Here is a 19,377-nt window from a genome sequence, read left to right on the forward strand (position 1 = left end):
TATTTAGTAGATGCACCTTTAGCAGCCATGACAGCCTTCAGTCTGTGTGCACAAGTCTCTGTCTGCACATCTACACTTCCGTTTTCACCATTCTTCATTGCAAACTGCTCAAGCAGTGATAGGCGTCATAGAGATCATGAGTGAACAGCCTTTTTCAAGTCCGAACACAGTTTCTCACTTGGATTGAGATCTGGACTCTGCCTCTCCATGACATTATAATTGTTGTTTTGAAGCCTTTGTACCTTTGACTTAATGCTTGGGGTCATTGTCCTGCTGGAAAACAAATCTTCTCCCAAGGTGCAGGTTTCTTGAAGAATGTGTTTCTCCAGGAGTTCTTTGTATTTTGCTCCTTTCATTTTCCCCTCTACCTTCAGAAAAGAGAAGTATGTCTACAGCATGATGCTGGCACCAGTATGCTTCATGGTGGGGGATGATGTTTTTTGATAATGTGCAGTGTTTGACTTATGCTAATCATGGTGTTTAGAATGATGGCCCAAAAGCTCCATTTTGGTTTCATCAGTCCAGAGAACCTTTTTCCGCATGACTTCAGAGTCTTGCATTTGCCTTCTGGCAAACTCTAGAAGATACAGTATGTCATGTGTGATTTTCTCTTTGCCACCCACCCATAGAACTGCAACTGGTGAAGCACCCAGGAATCAGTTATATGTATTGTCTCTCTATTCTCAGCCACTATAAGTTGTAACTTCTTCAAAGTTCTCGTTGGTCACGTGGTGACCTCCCTCACTAGTGTTCTTCTCGCTCATTCAGTTTTTGTGGATAGCCTGGTCTAAGCAGATTTACAGCTGTGCCATGCTCTTTCCATTTCTTAATGACTGATTTAACTGGATTCTAAAGGATATCCAGAGACTTGGATATTTTTTTTGAATCGGTCACCCAACTTGTTCTTTTCAATCACCTTTTTACAGAGTTGCTTGGAGTGTTCTTTGTCTTCGTTGTGTAGATTAGGCCATGATACTGACTTATTATAAATTGACACTTTTAGATAAGTTGCATTTAGACTACAGTCAACTTAAACCCCAGACAGATCATTTCTATTGAACTAAGCATGTGACTTCTAAAATTAGTTATCAGCACTAGTGATGATTTAGGTGTGACAAATGGGTGTCAGTAGTTATGTGATCAATTATTTAATGTTTTTTTAGATTTGAATTAATTAGATGGCTTTGCAAAGACCTATTTTCATGTTGACATTAGAGTCTTTTTTTTGGTGATCTGTGCCAAAAAAGCTAAATTAAAGCCACTATGATTCAATATTGTATAATGATAAAAAGTGAATAACCTCTAAAGGGGTGAGTTCCTTTTACAAGCCCTGTATTTACGGATGTAGCCAAACACACTCATTCTGGGCCCTCAAGTGAATGTCTTTGGGATCTGGCAGGAGATCTGAGTACTGAACTCACCCAAGCCTTCATTTTGTCTTGTTGAAAGGCTTTCAGAAACATGAGACAATAACATGACATTTTCTAACCTTTTTTTTTTATCAATTCATGGTCATGGGGGACAGGAGCCTATCTCAGCAGCTCTTGCACACACCCACATTCAAATTAGACCAGTTGTGAATTACCAGCTAATCTGTGTCTGTAGGGACACAGAGAGATGAATGTTCAAACTCTATCTAGATGACAGCACAGAAACAGGATTTAATCCCAGGGCAGTTGATTCATAAGCACTAACCACTGTGCCACCCAGTTTCTCACTTGGTCCAAATTTGTGGTGTTATGGGTCTGCAGCATTTTTTTCAGACTACCTTGGCCTGGCAATGGACTGGCATTGTACCCAGGATTGTTTTTTTGCCTTCCTTCTAAAGCTGTAACAATGGAATTCCATATTGGAGTATGTAGGCTTAAAATAGACAAGTGAATAAAAGTAATGTTGTATCACACACTGCTTGAGCAGTTTTAAATTGACCTCTTTCTGGAGTGTCCTTTAAAAAAGACTGGTAGAAGCTACCAAACTGAGTTTCCCCCTGCATTGCTCACTCAAGATGAATTGGATATCAAACAGATGGCATGGTTGCTAAAAAAGTTCAGACAATTAACAGGAAAGAAACTGAGAAAGAGTATGATTTTATTTTAATAAAAGTTAAAACAACTGAGTGACAGACAGAGAGCTTTCCAGCTGAACTAAATCAGATTGTTCAAGTTATTTCATTGGATTGCGTGCCGGGTGCCATTTTGACCGTATACTCCAAAGCTGGTGTATGTCAACCCAAAAGAAACTCAAGTTTACCCACAGCCGGGATGGGAATTGTAGTTGGCTGGTGGCTGTATATATCCTATTGGAGGGACTGCATTTTGCTGCAAGGTCTACTGTATCTTATCTGAATTGTGCTTATGTCCTTCTTTACTAACTCACAGAGGCTTACAAACAATAGTAAAGGGGTTGGCAGCAGCAGCTTATGAAGAGACTAGACAAATATAAAGGCAGTGTGTGACAGGACAGGAGGGCCTCACATGATGTCCACACGGGCAAAGGACTGATCCACACCGAGATTGTTCTCCACAAAGATCTCGTACTTTCCAGCATCTGATGCCTGCACATTCTTGATGGTCAGGGTGGTTGAAGTATCATCAATGTCGTAAAATACTCTGCAGAATGACAAGAAAAAATAAACAATGAAAGTGCTCATTGTTGCTCACCTAGACAATGAGGATTCCAAAGCAATTGCAATATGCTTGCTGGAAGCCAAAACATCACCAAATAACCCATAGCACTATGGAGTAAAATGTCACACTAAGCTATGAACCACCTGGAGGCACTTGGGACAGGATATGCACATGTCCTGCGATAAACTGGCACCCTGTCCATGTTCCTACTTTGTAGTTTGTACTGCTGTGACTTCTGCAGCCCTGCGCTGGATGAGGTGGAACTAATAATTGATACTACATGTATACTTTTTACCCTTTTGTTTGTGTGTATGCCTACATTTTTCACATATCACAACAAATTCAAAAACTCTCATTCATCACAGCAGTACTTTGACTGAGCCGAAGCACAATTTCATAACACTTCCATCTAATTCTGAAGCCACTGTATCCAGTACAGGTTCACTGGTCACCTTTCTCAGAGCAAACCAGGAAGCAGTCTCAGAAGTGACACTAGTCCCAATGACAGGTGCCCCCAGATATGCACATACTGTGCCAGTCATTGGGATGTGGGAGGAAGCCTGAGTGGACATGGTACTAATGGGTAAACTCTCATGTAGAGCTGGCATGTTGTTCTTTATGTACAGGATTCTCAATTCATTCATCATTTTGATACACTCTCTGTGCTCTCACCATTTTCAGCTCAATTAGCACCTTTGCATAAACACAGCATAAACGCAGTAACCAGCGGATTATAATGTGAATGTGTTTGCCTCCTACATGAATTATTGTTGTTTTTAAATTAACTTGAATTACTTGTATACAAAAGTAATGAATAGGTTAAGGTAAGATTACATTATATTAGATGGATTATCTCATGCCCAATTGTCAAGGTATGTAGAGTGATATTTAAGCAGTCAGTCAGTCATTATCCAACCTGCTATATCCTAACACAGGGTCATGGGGGTCTACTGGAGCCAATCCCAGCCAACACAGGGCACCAGCCCACCGCATGACGCACACACTAGGGAGAATTTAGGATCGCCAATGCACCTAACCTGCATGTCTTTGAAATGTGGGAGGAAACCGGAGCACCCTGAAGAATCCCCCACAGAAATGTTAAGAACATGCAAACTCCATGTAGGGAGGACCCGGGAAGCGAACCCAAGTCTCCTTACTGCGAGGCAGAGTGATATTTAATGATTTACAAAAGATTATTCATAACTTTGCTCTGTCCAATTTAAACTACTTTAATTTCTTTTATGTTGCCGTTTGCCATTCATCTCTGTCTCACCTACAGGAACAAAATGTTGCCATAGTCTTGACTGGCACCAAACAAAAAACAGATCACATTTCACCTATGTTTTCTTCTCTCCACTGGCTCCCAGTGATTTTATTTTATTGTTTGATGGGGCTTTACATGTGTCAACTTCATCTCATTTTGCTCATCTCCTCTTCCTTTACTCATTTTCCAGGTTTCTCAGTTCTTCTGATCAATTATTACTTTCTTACTTTATGTTCTGCACACACAATTCATTCTTTGGGGTGGCCATGTACTTGCTGTAAGAGGGTCCTAGGCTTGTCCTTCATTCCATTTAAAAACATTTTTATTTGCTTGCTTTTAGGTCATATTAATTGGCTATTTTAAACATTGTTGTATGTCTGAATTTGGGTCGCACAGAGTTGTGATTCTCAACAGTATTCAATGGGAATTAGTTGTATATGCTTTGATGGATCACTGCGGGCAGTTTAATGCTACCTGTGTCGGCAGTTTTCCAAGGGGCACATACTCTCGGGATGACTGTTGGGGGTGATTCTGGGTCTCAAAGACACAAAAATGCAAACTGGGGTCATGAGAAAAAAAAATTGAAGAAGTACTGCTCTAATCGTATGCTCACGTTTAGAATCGTACATTTGGTTTGTGTTGGTTTTATTTTCCTTTTTCCTTCTTTCATTATAATTCATCATGTTCTATTTGTTTATTAACCTGATACTTGGTTTTATTGTCATAATGTACTTTGGCCAATGTTTAATCATATTAATATGACTTAAAATCAGTGCCAGTTGAAGCCCATTTAGAACCCTAGGTGTGGCTGATGGACGTTCCCCTTCATTGTCCATAGCAAGTAGTCGGTATTATTAGGGGATGTTGGGGGCGGGTCCCCCTCAATGTCTGAAGCGCACGCCCTTTAACTTTTATAAATGGCACCCAAGGTGGTTACCTGTGTTGCCTAATGGATTGACCAGCTCTGCTTCACAGTTGGATTTTAAAAACTAAAACTGATGTTTATGAATGTGAGTGGATCCTGTGAAGAATGGCATTCCATCCGAACTTCTGTCTCTGTCAACCCCCGTGACCCAAATCAGGGTAACTGGAGACAAGAGCCTATCCTGGCAGCTTCAGGTACAAAGTAGGAAACACTCAGTCCTTCTTAGCACTCAATCACATTTCACACCATCATCACCAATTAAACTGGCACGCACATCTTAGAGAAAAAGCCACACAGACATGGGGAGAACATACAAATTCCACAGAGACAGTGACCAGGCAGTGGACTCAAACCCAGGATGCTGGACCCATAAGATGGCAATGGTTAGCCTCTAATAGAAAAAGGTCCAAACAATGTGTGGACACCTGCTTTAGTTAAATTCTATACAACAAGTGTCCTAAGAAATGTTCAGCAGCCATTTGGACTGTCTCTGCATCATTGTAAGTTAATTTAAGACTTAGCTGTCTGAATTAGCTGAAGAGTAAAATTAAGAAATTAAATCTAGTAGATTTTATTATAGACCGGGGCTCGCTTCCCAGGTCCTCGCTGTGTGGGGTTTGCAAGTTCTTCTGCGTGGGTTTCCTTTGGGTTCTCCGGTTTCCTCCCACAGTCCAAAGACATGCAGGTTAGGTGCATTGGCGATTCTGAATTGCCCCTAGCGTGTGCTTGGTGTGTGGGCGTGTGTGCCCTGTGCTGGACTGGCGGCCTGCCCGGAGTTTGTTTCCTGCCTTGCGCCCTGTGTTGGCTGGGATTGGCTCCAGCAGTCCCCCGAGACCCTGTAGTTAGGATATAGCGGGTTGGCTGGTGGATGGATGGATAGATTTTATTATATTTGTATTTAATAATTATTTCCAAGCAAAGAAATTGTTGTTGTTACAATACTGTATATTCTGAAAGTATCTGTGTTCAAGAATTCAGTCCTTTCAAAATTAATATAACTAAAAGTGTCAGCCTTTTTTACTGAATAATAATAGTAATACATTTTTGTTTTGTCGGGAATTGTATAATTTACAAAGTTGCGTGATTTAGAAATAAGCGTAGCGTTAACATGGGCCTCTTATTATAAAGATTTAGGAGAACTGTCTTCAGCCAGTGCAAGTCTTACGTGTTCCACTTCTTCCATTGCTGGATCGCTGAAAGCCAAAGCCCTTCCTGGCAGCTCCTGACTCAAGACAGGAAACAACCCTTGGTGGGATGCTGGTCCACCACCATGTGTAATCACTACCACCATCCAGCTTAGTCATCCATCTTAAATTGTGTTATTTACAGTGGCATTTGGTAATTTAGCATTGCTCTGTATTTTGCTAAGATCTCACAGGGTTCAGCAAGAATTGGACTACATTATGAAAACAGATATGTTTACCTGTCATCTTCCTCAATGTCTTCTCCATTCTTGACCCAACCTACATCAGGAGCTGGCTCTCCACTAATAACAGCTTTCAAAGTCACTGTAGATCCTTTCTTTGCCTTTACGCTGTCTGGGCCCTTTTCAATTTTTGCAGGAACTAGAGAGAGAGAAAAAAAAAGTAATTTGTAGTGTTTGATATTTGGGGCATTCAGGATCAGAGGTAATTTAATACAACTGGCAGTTAAGCAGATTTAGTGTGTAAAATGTATCTTTATTCCTAACATGCCTTTTTTTACTGATGCAGCAAGCCAAGCTATAAGTCTGTCAGTAATAATTATGCATTCTTTACCTACCTTATCAGTATATACAAAAAACTCTAATTTTGAAGAGATTGTGCAAAGATTTCTAATACACAGTCAAGTGAGCATGCTAATAAAGGCAGTGCCAGAACCCCCCACCAGCCACTGCATCTACTGTAGACTCACCATGCTGTGATTTTCTGATTGTGTGTCTATTTAATGCCTAGTTGCCATTTTTTCTGATTGTGCAGTCTTCTTTGTTATTTAAAATGAACCCGTGCCTTTAAGTACAATCACACACAGTAGGGGGTGATGGACTTTTGATGGGAGTTCCTTTTTTCTCACGGATGTAGCTATTATAAAGACTTGAAGGATGATAATGGACTGAATTTTACATTCCACACATGGAGTAATGGCATGCAGAACTAACATCCATGTTTAGAGCAGGGGTCTCCAATACATCGCTCGCGAGGTACCGGTAGCTCGCAACCCCTTTCCAAGTAGCTCGCCAAAGGGCTAATGAATCCTACATAAATTTGAAAACTTGATTAGTCACTCGGCAAACCAACTTACATGTGTATCCAATTAATTTCATAGGTGCCCCATCCCCTTCTTACACAAAATGATTATTTGCCAATTAGTTGTCAATCAAATAGTTGTGCTGCTGTCAAGCTTGATGAGTCAGTGGTGATGTGAGATGGACAGAAACCATGGCCTCAGCATGTACCCAAACCAATAAGAGGCTAAAAACAAACTATTTTCATGAAGAGTGGGAAACAGAGTTTTGTTTCACAAATGTAAATGATAAGTGTGTGTGTCTGATCTGTGGTGCAAGTGTGTCAGTCGGTAAAAGATGTAACATGGAGCGCCATTTCTTCAAGCTCCACCGCAACATTTCACGGGACTTTCCTGCGGGTAGCAGTCTACGAAAGCGAAGATAAACAATGCTTCAAAGACAACAGTCTCTGTTCACCAAACCTACGAAGAAGGCCGATGAGGCGACAGAGGCCTTGTTGAAAGTGGCACACATATTAACAAAGTGCAAAAGCCCTTCACAGATGGCGGGACTGTAAAGGAGGCTATGACCGCGGTGGCTGAAACGTTATTCAGGGACCATAAAATTATGACAGAAATTTTGTCTGCTGTTGCCAATGTACAACTTGGTGCAAATACCATGGCAAGGAGAGTGTCTGCGTTGTAGGCGGATGTGGTAAAACAGCTGGAATCGGACATGCAGAGGTGAAAATCGTTTTCAACTCAGTGTGATGAGTCTGTCGACTCAAATGATACAGCCCTCCTGGCTGGTTTCATTCAGATTGTGTTTGGTGACTTTTCCACCAAAGAAGAGTTTTTGACCTTACTTCCACTGAAAACTACAAGCAGAGAAGTTGATATTTACAATGCAGTGAAGGACTACTTTGTAGAAAAAAAGATCCCTGTTGAAAAGCTGGAATCTGTGACAACTGACGGAGCACCTGCTATGACAGGTACTCAGGATTTATTGCGCACTGCAAAGTGGACCTGGACTTTAATAAGTTTCTGTATTGCATCATTCACCGACAGGCTATTATGCACAAAAGTTATGGAATTTGACCATGTTGTGGAGCCTGTTAAGATCATCAACTCCATTCGAGCAAATGCAAAGCAACACCGGAGCTTCAAGTTGTTCCTGGAGGAATGCTCTGTGGAGTAGGGGAATCTCCTCCTCCACACTGGAGTCAGATGGCTAAGTCGGGGGTGAGATACTGAAGTGCTTTCTTTCCTTGCTGGATGAAATCAAGGCTTTTATGGAAAGGAGGGAGGAAGATGCCACCCTATTATCTGATGCAGAGTGGCTACTTGATCTTGGTGTCCTGACATATGCAACTGAGAAAATTAATAACCTGAACCTACAGTTACAAGGCAAAGATAAAAAAAAATCTGATATGATCAGTGCTGTTAAGGCATTCAGTGCAAAACTGTCATTGTACACCTAGTAAGTGAAAAACAAAAGGTTTCAGAACTTCCCCTCTGTCTCAAAGATGTTGGAAAGTCACACAGGTTCCGTCAGCATTGTAAATGTTTTCAAGTATTGTGACCTCTTGTCAAGGCTTGGACAGGAGTTTGCATGCAGATTCAGTGACTTTGAGAAACTTGAACCATGTGTGACATTTATGGCCAGGCCCTTCATTGGATGTGGACATAAGTGAGATTCTAGGACAGATGGCTGAACGTTTTCGCGTTGATGCTGTAGAAATGGAATTTGAGGTTGTAAACCTTCACAATAATGTGCAGTTAAAGTCTCAGTATTTCTGGAGCTTAGTAGAGCCAGATAACTTAGCTCTGAAAATACCTCTGTGAGTCTGCCTTTTCTGACAAAGTCATGAAATCAAAATTCAGAACAAGACTGACAGATAAACATTTTAATGACTCCATAAGAGTGAACCTAAGTGACTACACTCCGCCATACACCTCTCTTGTTGACTCCATGCAGTGCCAGTCATCTGACTAACTAAAAAACACATCACACATGCAACTGGACATGTGAATATTCTTGTGAAGTAATTCAATAGTGGGAGAAAATGCATACAGACATACCAAATGCACTTGCAGGTGAACTAAATATTTTTTGTGATGTTTTAATGCAAAATTTGAGTTGTGGACACCAGCATTTTGTAAATGTTCAGGCAAAACAAGCTTATTCAGTTTGTTTGGGTTGAAATAAGCTATGAGAATAAACGTTAGAAAACATGAATAGCTCTCGGCCATTTTCATTTTATAAAAGTAGCTGTCAGGGGAAAAAAGGTTGGAGACCCCTGGTTTAGAACAAATGAGATTCTTTGTCCAGGGAATATAACTTGTCAGTGTCCTCCAGTTAACACTTTGGAGACTGAATAGGATTGACCAAGGAACAAACCACCAGGTGTGCGTCTGTTATTTGCTAATTGACTATGCTATGGTTGAGATACCAAGATTCTAGTAGAGCCAAATTTCTTTTTGGTTTGTAGTTTTGAGAAAGCTAGTCGTTATCTGGTCACCATCTTCTCTGTACTCAGTAAAAGTGCCGACTCTAGAACTTTTCATTCTCATTTTCTGTTTATAGCCTTTTCCGGGACTGCATTTATAATGTGTGTATATTGTGTGTTGTTGGGGTAAGTAGCGTATCTTTATTTGGTTTAGTTGGTGGCCTTTCTACAGTATGCTTACTACTTTGTTGTAAATATTTGTCTGAATAACACAGTAATTAGTGGTCTGCTACTTGTTGGTCTTATTTTGCACCTAATTGTTATGATACGGCATGGTTGCTAGACACGTGATCATATGATCCATAAAGTCATGGTTGCAATTATATAAAAGAATGCTCCTTGTATCGATTGAATGTCTGAATTTTAAGATCCTTATTGTGAAGACCTGCAAATAAAAGCTTAGCAAGAAAGACTTTACTAGTTTAGAATTGTACTTTTGTTTTGAGTGATGACTATTTTTTAGCACTTTAGTATATTACTCATAACAGGCTCCTCTTTGCTGCTTTTTAAAAAAAATCTTTTTTTTTTAATTAAACTTACAGCACTCCATTTAATGCAAACATAACTTCTTATGTGCAATGCAACATTTTTTTTAAAACCTGTTTATAGTATGATTTCCTTTGTTTTAGGTGACTTATGAGTTGGTTGCTGGTGTTGTCCCAAATTGTCCTAATTTCTTAGCATATCTGCCGAAGCAGAGGTTACTCAGACCACGTCAGAGTCACGCCTTGACCACCTCTGCCAAATCAGAGTGTGTTTCACTGCTTCTTGCACCCTTTGGATTCTACTTTCTTTAGAAGTTAGCAGGTAGTCTTATAATCAGCATGTCCTTTTGCACTTACCTGCTGCTGAATGAGCACAAGACCAGCAGTATGTACTGCACATTTGTATACTCTTATAAGTATTCCTGCTTTTGGCAGTGCAATCAACAATCTGTCCTCTTTAATTTAATGGCCACCCACACATTCCTACCAGTAGTGAGAATGTTTGCAGCTGACTGTCATGTTGAATTATAACCAAACCCTATGTAGAACTATGAATGTCTTGTGGTGAGATTTCTTTTTATTTTTGGTAAATTTAGTATTTTTAGTAGTTTCCATATTTCATTATTTCCATTTTTTTATGTAAACATATGTTTTTGTTTCATTATGTATTCTTTAACCATATAATTTATAAATACTGCACTTCTATGTGTTGTGTGATGTTCTCTCATGTTCCTTGTGCTTTGTGGGGCAGAGCTACCCTGACATTGCTGATAGCAAGTGCAATACCAACAAATGATAAACAATGAGTGCACGCTCTTAGCAACCAAACCAACGTTTAATAAAATTCAGTAGCTGTTGAACTCTTAGGCGGTCTACAGCATACAGCAAAGGAAAACATTGAAGGAGAGTTTAAGAGAAGAACAGAACAGTAACAAGGCTGTCTTTTATAGCCCTGATCGTGTTTAAATTGTGAGCAGCTGATCCAGCACAGATTGATTTTTAGTTCAGTTACTTTTTGCAAAAATTCTCCAAAAGTTGCCTTGTCGTAAGTGTTTTACCTAGCGACAAAGATTTATAAACTATGTTGCATACTCTTTCCTGGCAAACCTGGGAAAAGGTTTGCCTCCTTCTAAGAATATCTGTATTACCCATATATTGGTCTAAACATCTCTGGGAAAAATAGGAAACATAGAGAAAGATAACTGGCATAATATTTTTCTCTTTATGAATGAGCTAATCAGGGAGAACAAAGATTTGTTAGGTCTAAGTTGGACAGTCCTGCTAAAAATGCCATTCAGCCGCTGATATGCATGCTAAGATCCGTCTATAAGGGCAGCCCCATACCCCAAGAGTTTGAGCCACCCAGACATCACATCAGTCTGGCTCAGAATTCACTCTAGCTCCATATGCGCAAAGCATTCAATTATTCAACTTAGTTTTTTAAATCAAGCACGTCTATCTCATTTAAAATTGTCCAAAATGTTTCCAGGGAAAAATCCAACCTGCAAACATTGCAATCAAGCTTCAGCTTCTGTAGGTCACATGTTTTAGGCATGTAACAAATTAACATTATTCTGGACTAAAATCTTTAAATGCCTATCAGACAGCCTTGGTGTCACAATCCTTCCTAACCCATTAACAGCTGTGTCTGGGGTACTCCCAGATGGTTTTAAAGTGGAGACAAACAAACTGTAATTGCCTTTACTTCACTATTTTTCCTATTTTTCCCTTAGACATTTAGAGCAATATATGGGATAGTACAGAGCATTCTGAAAAGGAGGCAAACGTTTTCTCATGTTTGCCAGGAAAGAGTATGCAGCATAGTTCATAGCTAGGCAAAACGCTTACGACAAGGCAACTTTTGCAGAATTTTGGCAAAAAGTAAAAGCTGCTCACAATCCCTCAACTTCTAACACAATCAGGCCTATAGAAGAGAACCTTACTGTTCTCTTCTTCTCTTGAACTCTCCTTCAGGCTTCTCTTTTGCTGTGGATGGTTTGGAAACTCGCTCTAAAGACCTCCTAAGAGTTTCTGTGATGAAGAGGAGGTTATTGGATTTTATTAAATGTTGGTATGGTTGCTGAGTGCGCATTCATTGTTCATCATTTGTTGGCATTGCATTTGCTGTCAGCGAGAAATGAACATTATTTCCCTGTTTTTTTAATTCTTGTGCATGGTTATAAAAATAGTGTGTCTTTGCAATGAAACAAAAGCTCTTTTCTAAGTCTTTTAAGCACCACATAACTCTCTATTGTATCAACATATTGAAGGTAAATATAGGGTGGTCTAGATCCAATTATGCAATTTTCATTACGCTAGAACTTAAGTTTATTACATAGGAAATCACCCGAAAAATCCCGGACCATCGAGAAGTGTGCGAACTAATGACGTGAAGAATCATCTTCGTGCTGAACTGGAATCATCTCTGCATAAATCAAAGTCAGTCAGACGATCTGGATCTGGACCACCCTGTTTAGGTGTCTATGGATTGTAGAAGGGTTTAGACTTTAAAAGCCCAGTTCTCCATTGGTGTGTGGTGTTTACTTCTTTAAAGCGGCCATTTTAGGTCTCTATGGATTTTAAAATGCTTAGGCATTTGTCTTTCTGTTGTAATAAGAAGTGTGGTCATAAGTTCAAAAGAATCAGATCAGTTCTTTTTGAACCCAGTTAATCCAGTAGAGGACAGTGTAGAATCCAAGCTCATTCTGACAACATTGGACAAAAAACAGTTGGTGGCACAATCGCCCATTAAGAGCATCTTAGGGGCATTGGAGGAAACCAGAGTAAATCCAAAAGAAAGCATAGGGGATGTGAAAAATTCAACCCAGGCCCATGTAGCTTAGAAACAAAAGTGCTAACTACCAAGCTACCCACCGTAATCAAACTATTAGACATGCATTCAAAAATTAGTAAATCTTAATAAGTCTTTTGTTTTGATTTTTAAGCAGCAGCTGATCAGTGTTACATGTGTGGCATGCAGCACTTACCCTCAACAATGATACGTGCCGAGTCATATGCTTCCCCAAAAGCATTCTTTACTGAGACAGTGTACTGGCCTAAGTCAGATAACTCTCCATCCCGGACGACCAGGGCTACGATGTCAGGGTCCTCAAACACATAGCGATATTTGGGGCCATCTTTAAGTTCTTTACCATCCTTTGACCAGACGATGAAGGGGTCAGGGAAGGCGCTGACTCTACACTCAAGCTTAGCTGCACTACCCTCCAACAGGACTACATCTTTCAACTCCTGCAGGATTCGAGGTGGACCCTTTTCCCGAAGTTCTTTCCGTGATCTGTCCACAGGGTTGTGGTTGAGAGGGTAACAAGAGAAAAAGAGAAATATTAAGTTGTGCTTATGACAAACTCCTTAATTTGTATGCTCAACCAAATGATACAGAATATTGTAAACCATTTATTGTTTACTAATTAGAACATTGGAATAATTGTGACGAGAACAGGTAATTAAGCCCAACAAGCTTGTCCACCCTATTCGCCTAGATTGTCCAAAATGGCATAAAGTCAAGATCTGAAGGTCCCTAAAATCCTTATTGTTTATTAATTAGGATATTGAAACAATTGTGTCAAAAACTAGCCATTCAGCACAACAAGCTTGTCCATCCTATTCTCCTAGACTATCTTAAATAACATTAAGTGGAGATCGGAAGGCCATAAAGTTCTAATCTCCACCACACTATTTTGAAATGTATTGCATGTGTCTGTGGTTCTTTGCCCAAAGAAAAATTTTCTAACATTCGTGCGAAATCTGCCCTTAACAAGTTTCCATGTTCTTGTTGAACTAATTTTAAAGTGACATCTGGGATCCACTGTACTAATTGCTTTCATAATTCTAAAGATTTAAATCATGTAACCTCATAACCTGTCTGCTTCCACTGAAAAGATTCAACTCCTTAAATCTCAATCTGTACAGTAGCTTATATCTCCTAGTCCTGGAATCAGGCTTGGCTGCTCCACTGTGAACTTTCTCTAGTGCTATGGTGTCTTTTTTGTAATATAGAGGCCAAAAGTATTCACAGTCCTCCAGGTGAGGCCTCCCTCAATTAAAAGCATTTGGAGGTGTTGGAGGAAACCCGAGTAAATCCAAAAAAACACATATGGGAAATGTGATAAATTCCACCCAGGCCTGTGTAACTGAGAAACAAAAGTCCTAACGTAAGCATAACCTGATTTATTCTCCACACATCATGATGTATAACATTCTCTTGGCCTTCGTGATTGCTCCTCTCCACTGACAGGTTTGAGTCCACTATGACTCGTATATACATCTCGTGGAGTGTACTTTTAATCTAATATTTCTATTTCCCATGTGTAATACCTTATTTTTTCCATACCTTAAATTTTAACTTCCATAAATCTGCCCAATTCCGCTTTTCAGGTCTTTCTATTAGAATTTAACTGATTGTACATTGTCCGCCCTTCCACCTAGTTTGCAAACTTAGCCATCGTGCTGATTATATTCTTGTCCAGATCATTTATATAGAGTATAGTAAAAAGAGCAGCAACCAGAGCATTCATCCCAGAGGGACACCACTTTTAACATCACCTAATTCTGAAACACTTCAGCTGACCATAACTCTTTGCTTACTGGGTTTGTGCCAATTTTGTACCCATCTGCGCCTTGTATTACGACTTGTTTTTAGTTTGAGGTGGGCTTACCTTAATCTGTATTTCAGTGATGCTACTGGTTGTTTATTCCTGTTTAAATCTTTTTCACTTGATTTGTCAGACGTACCAGATGTTCTAGTTCTTTTGAACATACAGACCACATTCCCAATACCTCCTTAAGTGATTTTGCTAAAAGTTCATCTGTTTATTACATTTCTGCACTTACAAGAGTCACATCCTATCTATTTGACATCTGGAGAAAAACACAAACTGAACTTGGAGGGCCACTGTAGGCATAATCATGCCAATACCTACACACCCTTGAAAGTATATAGATAGTGGGGTAAATTGGCATTGCGTTTATTAGTTTTGGGATGAAAATCAGCCAAACATGCACATCCTTGAGATGGATGGGAAAGATGAATCTTTATAGAAAACACATTTACATGGGACATAGCTAAACCTCCATGCGGACAGTTACTGGAGACCATTTATGGAACCAGGTTCTATGGCGTTATGAGGCAACTTTTATTTATTTAATTCTACTTGCAGTTAAATAGGTAAAAAAAGATCTGAATTTTTTTTAATTTTAACACTAATCATGCTTTGAATTAAAGGTTAGTGAAATGAGGTTTGGCTTGTACCAATAGCATTACCTGTGTCCTCTATAGGACGCTTGGATTCTGATAGCTGCTTCTTGAACCTGAGGATCGCTGATATCAAGAGTGCATCCGGGTGGTGGAGGAGCCACCTTCTTAGCAGGTGGAGCTTTCGACATCTAAAACAAGACAGATGTTGGTGACATAACATAATGCAATCTGAGGTATCAAGGGGTCTGCATAAAGCACAAGGCAGGAACCAGCCTTGGACAGGTGCCATTCCATAGCAGGCACACCCACACTCACACGGTGTCAGTCAACCTAACATGCACATCTTTGGTCATATGTTAGGAAACCTGCATTACCCAGGGGAAAACACATGCAGGCATAGTGAGAGATGTGCAACCTATTAACAGATTCAAACAGAGGAGGACCCTGCATCTGTGAAGCAGCAGCACTAACCGGTTTATCATCTTGCATCCTAAACTAAATGATTGTATATCAAAATAAAGAAAATGAGGCAGATTAACAAGTACTGCTGCTGCTGCAATTTGAAATTGATCCGCTCAAGCAAGAAAACACAACACGACAGAGCTTCCATGACTCCTGGAGGTTAATCCTACAAGCAAACTAGCTCTTCGGAATCAACTTTGCACTGAACAACACATTTTAGGAACAAGACAAGCTGCCTTAGTGACAAGATTAGCTTTCTAATACTTGTGTGTTTTTAACATTGGATTTCCCGACATCATTCCGAAGGAGAGTCAAGGGTGTGCAGCGTTGCAATCACACCTTTTAAGAAAGTGGACAGTTCTCATTGTTGGCACAATAATCTTAAATCCTTGTAGCAATCCCTAAAAATGCTTGTATTGATTTAACTCGGACTGGTACAGGATCTGTCTTCCATGTTTATCTCAATGACTTCTGCATGCAGTTTGTGGGTTCGCCCCATGTCCACAGTGTGTGTTTTATTTTTTTTTGCATCCTGGATGTGTGCCCCCAGAAAGGTAAAAATTAGTTACAATACAACAGTGGTGATGTATGTATCAAGCAACTGATGGAATAGACCTGTGCCTCCAGAAAAACACGTCAATTAATCCTAAATTTATTTGGAATGGAAAAAAAAAATGTTATTAAAAAAGCATGATGTAGTGCTTGAAAGTGAGCCTATTGGAACTTTCCATATAAAAAGAGTAATCAAAGTCAGTGTCCATCAAAAGGTAGGACACCAAAACATTTTTGCAGTTCCTTGGTGTTATATTGGCAGCCATATGGAGAAATAAGGAAGAAGACTTTGTAGACTTTATATATCTAATTATTTCTCCTTATACCATACTAGTTTAATCCAAATTGGACTGGCCTGGAGATCACATCAATTTCTAGGAAGTTACATGGTAGGATGGTGATAGTCGTCCATTACCTGGCACCAACCAGTCTCTGCTCAAGCTTCATCAATTTATTAACTCTATGATAGGTGAGCCGAAGTTGCAGAATACCAGTTAGCCCATTGGATCCCCGAAAAGCTTCAAAATTAAAGTTGTGAGATGGTCAAAATAAATACATTTTTTAAAGCATCTTATAATCTTATTTGCTATGTAACTTCGGGGCTGTTTTGCACACTGCTTGGGCTTTTGGTCATCTCATATACAGTATGTGTCAGCTATTGAGGAGATATTATCGGTTATCCGAATCTGTGCTTCAGAGCCATTGATGCGCATTTAAAGTTAGCAGCACCCCTTGGTGCCAAAGAACATACATAAACACACCGAGACAAATGTGAACACAAAGTGCAAACATGTAAACTTTACAGACGCACCATGCCTGAGCTAGTTTCAAAACCCTATGAACATGAGTTGCTACGGTGCAGCACCACACTCTCCTTCACTGATTTCTTCAAGCCACCAATATTAATACTGGTAACAAATCTTACCTTAGAAATTGACACAAATCCTAGGCTAAGAAACAAGGTCACCACATGATATGGCCAACAACAAGTGAGGGTTTGTTTTTCTTTCTGTTATAGTGTCTATAATATGCCAAACTGGGCACCTACTGAGGTCAAAGACCAATTTTGTTAACCTCCAGAGATACAGAATACCAGTCAAAGGCTGTCTGAGCTCCATAGTAGGGCTCTCCAATTTGAACCCGAGCAAAGCTTAGCTGGTTGTAATCCTTTTTAAAAACCTTTTACAATGTCCGCTTAACAAAGACGCTCAGCTTCACAAGTAGGATCTCAATGACAGCTCAATGCTCCTCCAGTTCTACTTTAATTCTTTCAAACCAAATCCCACATGCCATTCTCATTTAGCAAATGATCATCTTCATTTAGATGTCCCTTTCTTTTCCATTACTATGAGATCATTTCAACAACTTACCCTGGTGAGACTAGAAGATCATTCACCGTGGATGCGTGCGTTGTTACTTGGTTGCCGCCTCTCTCTAGCGCCCCTTATAAACCAAAGTCCAGAGGGACGTTGTCTTTAGTCAGGGCAGCGTTAAAGGAGGGTCTGCATTCCAAGGCACTGTCTGCCCATCTTTGGATCCTGAGAGGCTGTGCCCAGGGTCAAGTGAAGAAAAAAAAAGTAAATCTAAGGGGAGATGCAGCTTTTCTCCTATAGATAAAGCTACCAGGCCTTATATAGCCTTCAGGCGGAGGAGTCTACAGGGGGTTTATGGGCACTAATTGGAGGCTGGTGCTGTGCAATCAAATACCACAACTGTGAGAGCTGAGGAGACGGGCGAAACGTGAGCGTTCCCCAGTGGAACAGGCAGCAGGTGGACTCCGGCAAGGTCTGGAGATGGAACAGGTGGCGCCGATTAAATGCAGCCTATCGGGTCACTGAGAAGGTGACGACTGCAATGAGGTTTTAGTACAAATGTCTGTATTATGCTTTGCCATAGTTAATTTGGAATTGTCCTTCCAGATTTTCACGTATTCACAATGGCCGATACATGAAGAACAAGGATTTCCCTTTATTTTTGTGATTTTTTTAAAATTTTATTTGACTTAAATTAAAGAAAAATAGCAGTGATAGTAAGTAACAGCCTCCTCTTGTGGTGCCCACCCCTAGCCACAAGGCTTTGCCTTCATAAAGCAATGATTTCAGCCAGAAATTATAGCAGTCTAGCAATTTATTACGTGGAATGAACTGGATGAAGTGCATTGATGAAATTTATATTCTTCAGTTGTGCAGCAGCTGGGGCACACGTGCACAAAATGCAAAAACTGGTGTGATTTTATTCCAAATCAATAGTCTTTTTACCATTTTACAATTCCATTTTATTTACAATGTCACATTCTGACTCGGAGACATCATGAGAAAGTGATCAAATAGCATTTAGTGATGCTTAGCTTGTGGAAGAGTTGTAGTCAGAATTTGAAGTTCTTGCAGTTCTTTCTTTTTGTATGCTGTATATGTGTATATGCAGTGCCTATAAATTGTGTTCACTCCCTTGGAAATTTTCACGTTTTATTGTTACACAACATTGTATTTAATTTGGCTTTTTTGACACTGATCATCAGAAAAAAAGACTCCTAAATGTCAAAGTGATCTCTGCAAAGTGGTGATCATTAATTACAAACATAAAACACAGCATAATTGATTGCTTAAGTATTAAGTATGAATTACATAAATCATTGGTCATGTAGCCAATTGATTTTAGAAGACACATAAATAATTTAATGGAGATCGCCTGTCTGGAGCCATGAGGTTTCAATTGTTTGTATAATAAATGCTCCTTATCTGGAAGGTCCAGCTTGTAATAAATCAGTGTCAGGGTCTAACCTCCGCAATGAAGACAAAACACTCCAAGCAACTCTGCGCAAAGGTGATTAAAAAGCACAAGTGTGGGATGGAGACAAGTTGATATTGAAGTCACTAATTTTCCCTTGCAGTCCAGTTAGATCAATCATTAAGACGTGGCAAACGTATGGCACAGCTGTTAATCTGCCATCCACAAAAACTGATTGATCGTGCAAGAAGAAGACTTGTGGTGGAGGCCACCTACTGGAAGTCAATTGACGGAAGGTTCAATGGTCTGTCGAGACCAAAATGGAGCTTTTTGGCTATCAGACTAAACACTGTGTTTTCTTACATTATAGCCAGAATGCAGCTGCTAAAGTTCTCACATATAACAAGA

At 39.8% G+C, this 19,377-nt stretch overlaps 1 protein-coding gene across 1 annotated transcript; it reads right to left on the bottom strand.

Moving 5' to 3' along the window:
- Positions 1-2,071: 2,071 nt before the first annotated feature.
- On the bottom strand, positions 2,072-17,719 carry zgc:77784 (uncharacterized protein LOC402947 homolog). Its single transcript, XM_039756373.1, has 5 exons — positions 17,613-17,719; positions 15,295-15,416; positions 13,001-13,308; positions 6,240-6,381; positions 2,072-2,609 (listed from the first exon to the last, which is right to left on the bottom strand). Exons 2-5 carry the CDS (start codon positions 15,414-15,416, stop codon positions 2,471-2,473), a joined length of 711 nt encoding a protein of 236 aa, XP_039612307.1. The 5' UTR covers positions 17,613-17,719; the 3' UTR covers positions 2,072-2,470.
- Positions 17,720-19,377: the final 1,658 nt, after the last annotated feature.

Source organism: Polypterus senegalus, chromosome 6 (assembly GCF_016835505.1).
Source record: "Polypterus senegalus isolate Bchr_013 chromosome 6, ASM1683550v1, whole genome shotgun sequence".
Classification (NCBI taxonomy): domain Eukaryota; kingdom Metazoa; phylum Chordata; class Cladistia; order Polypteriformes; family Polypteridae; genus Polypterus; species Polypterus senegalus.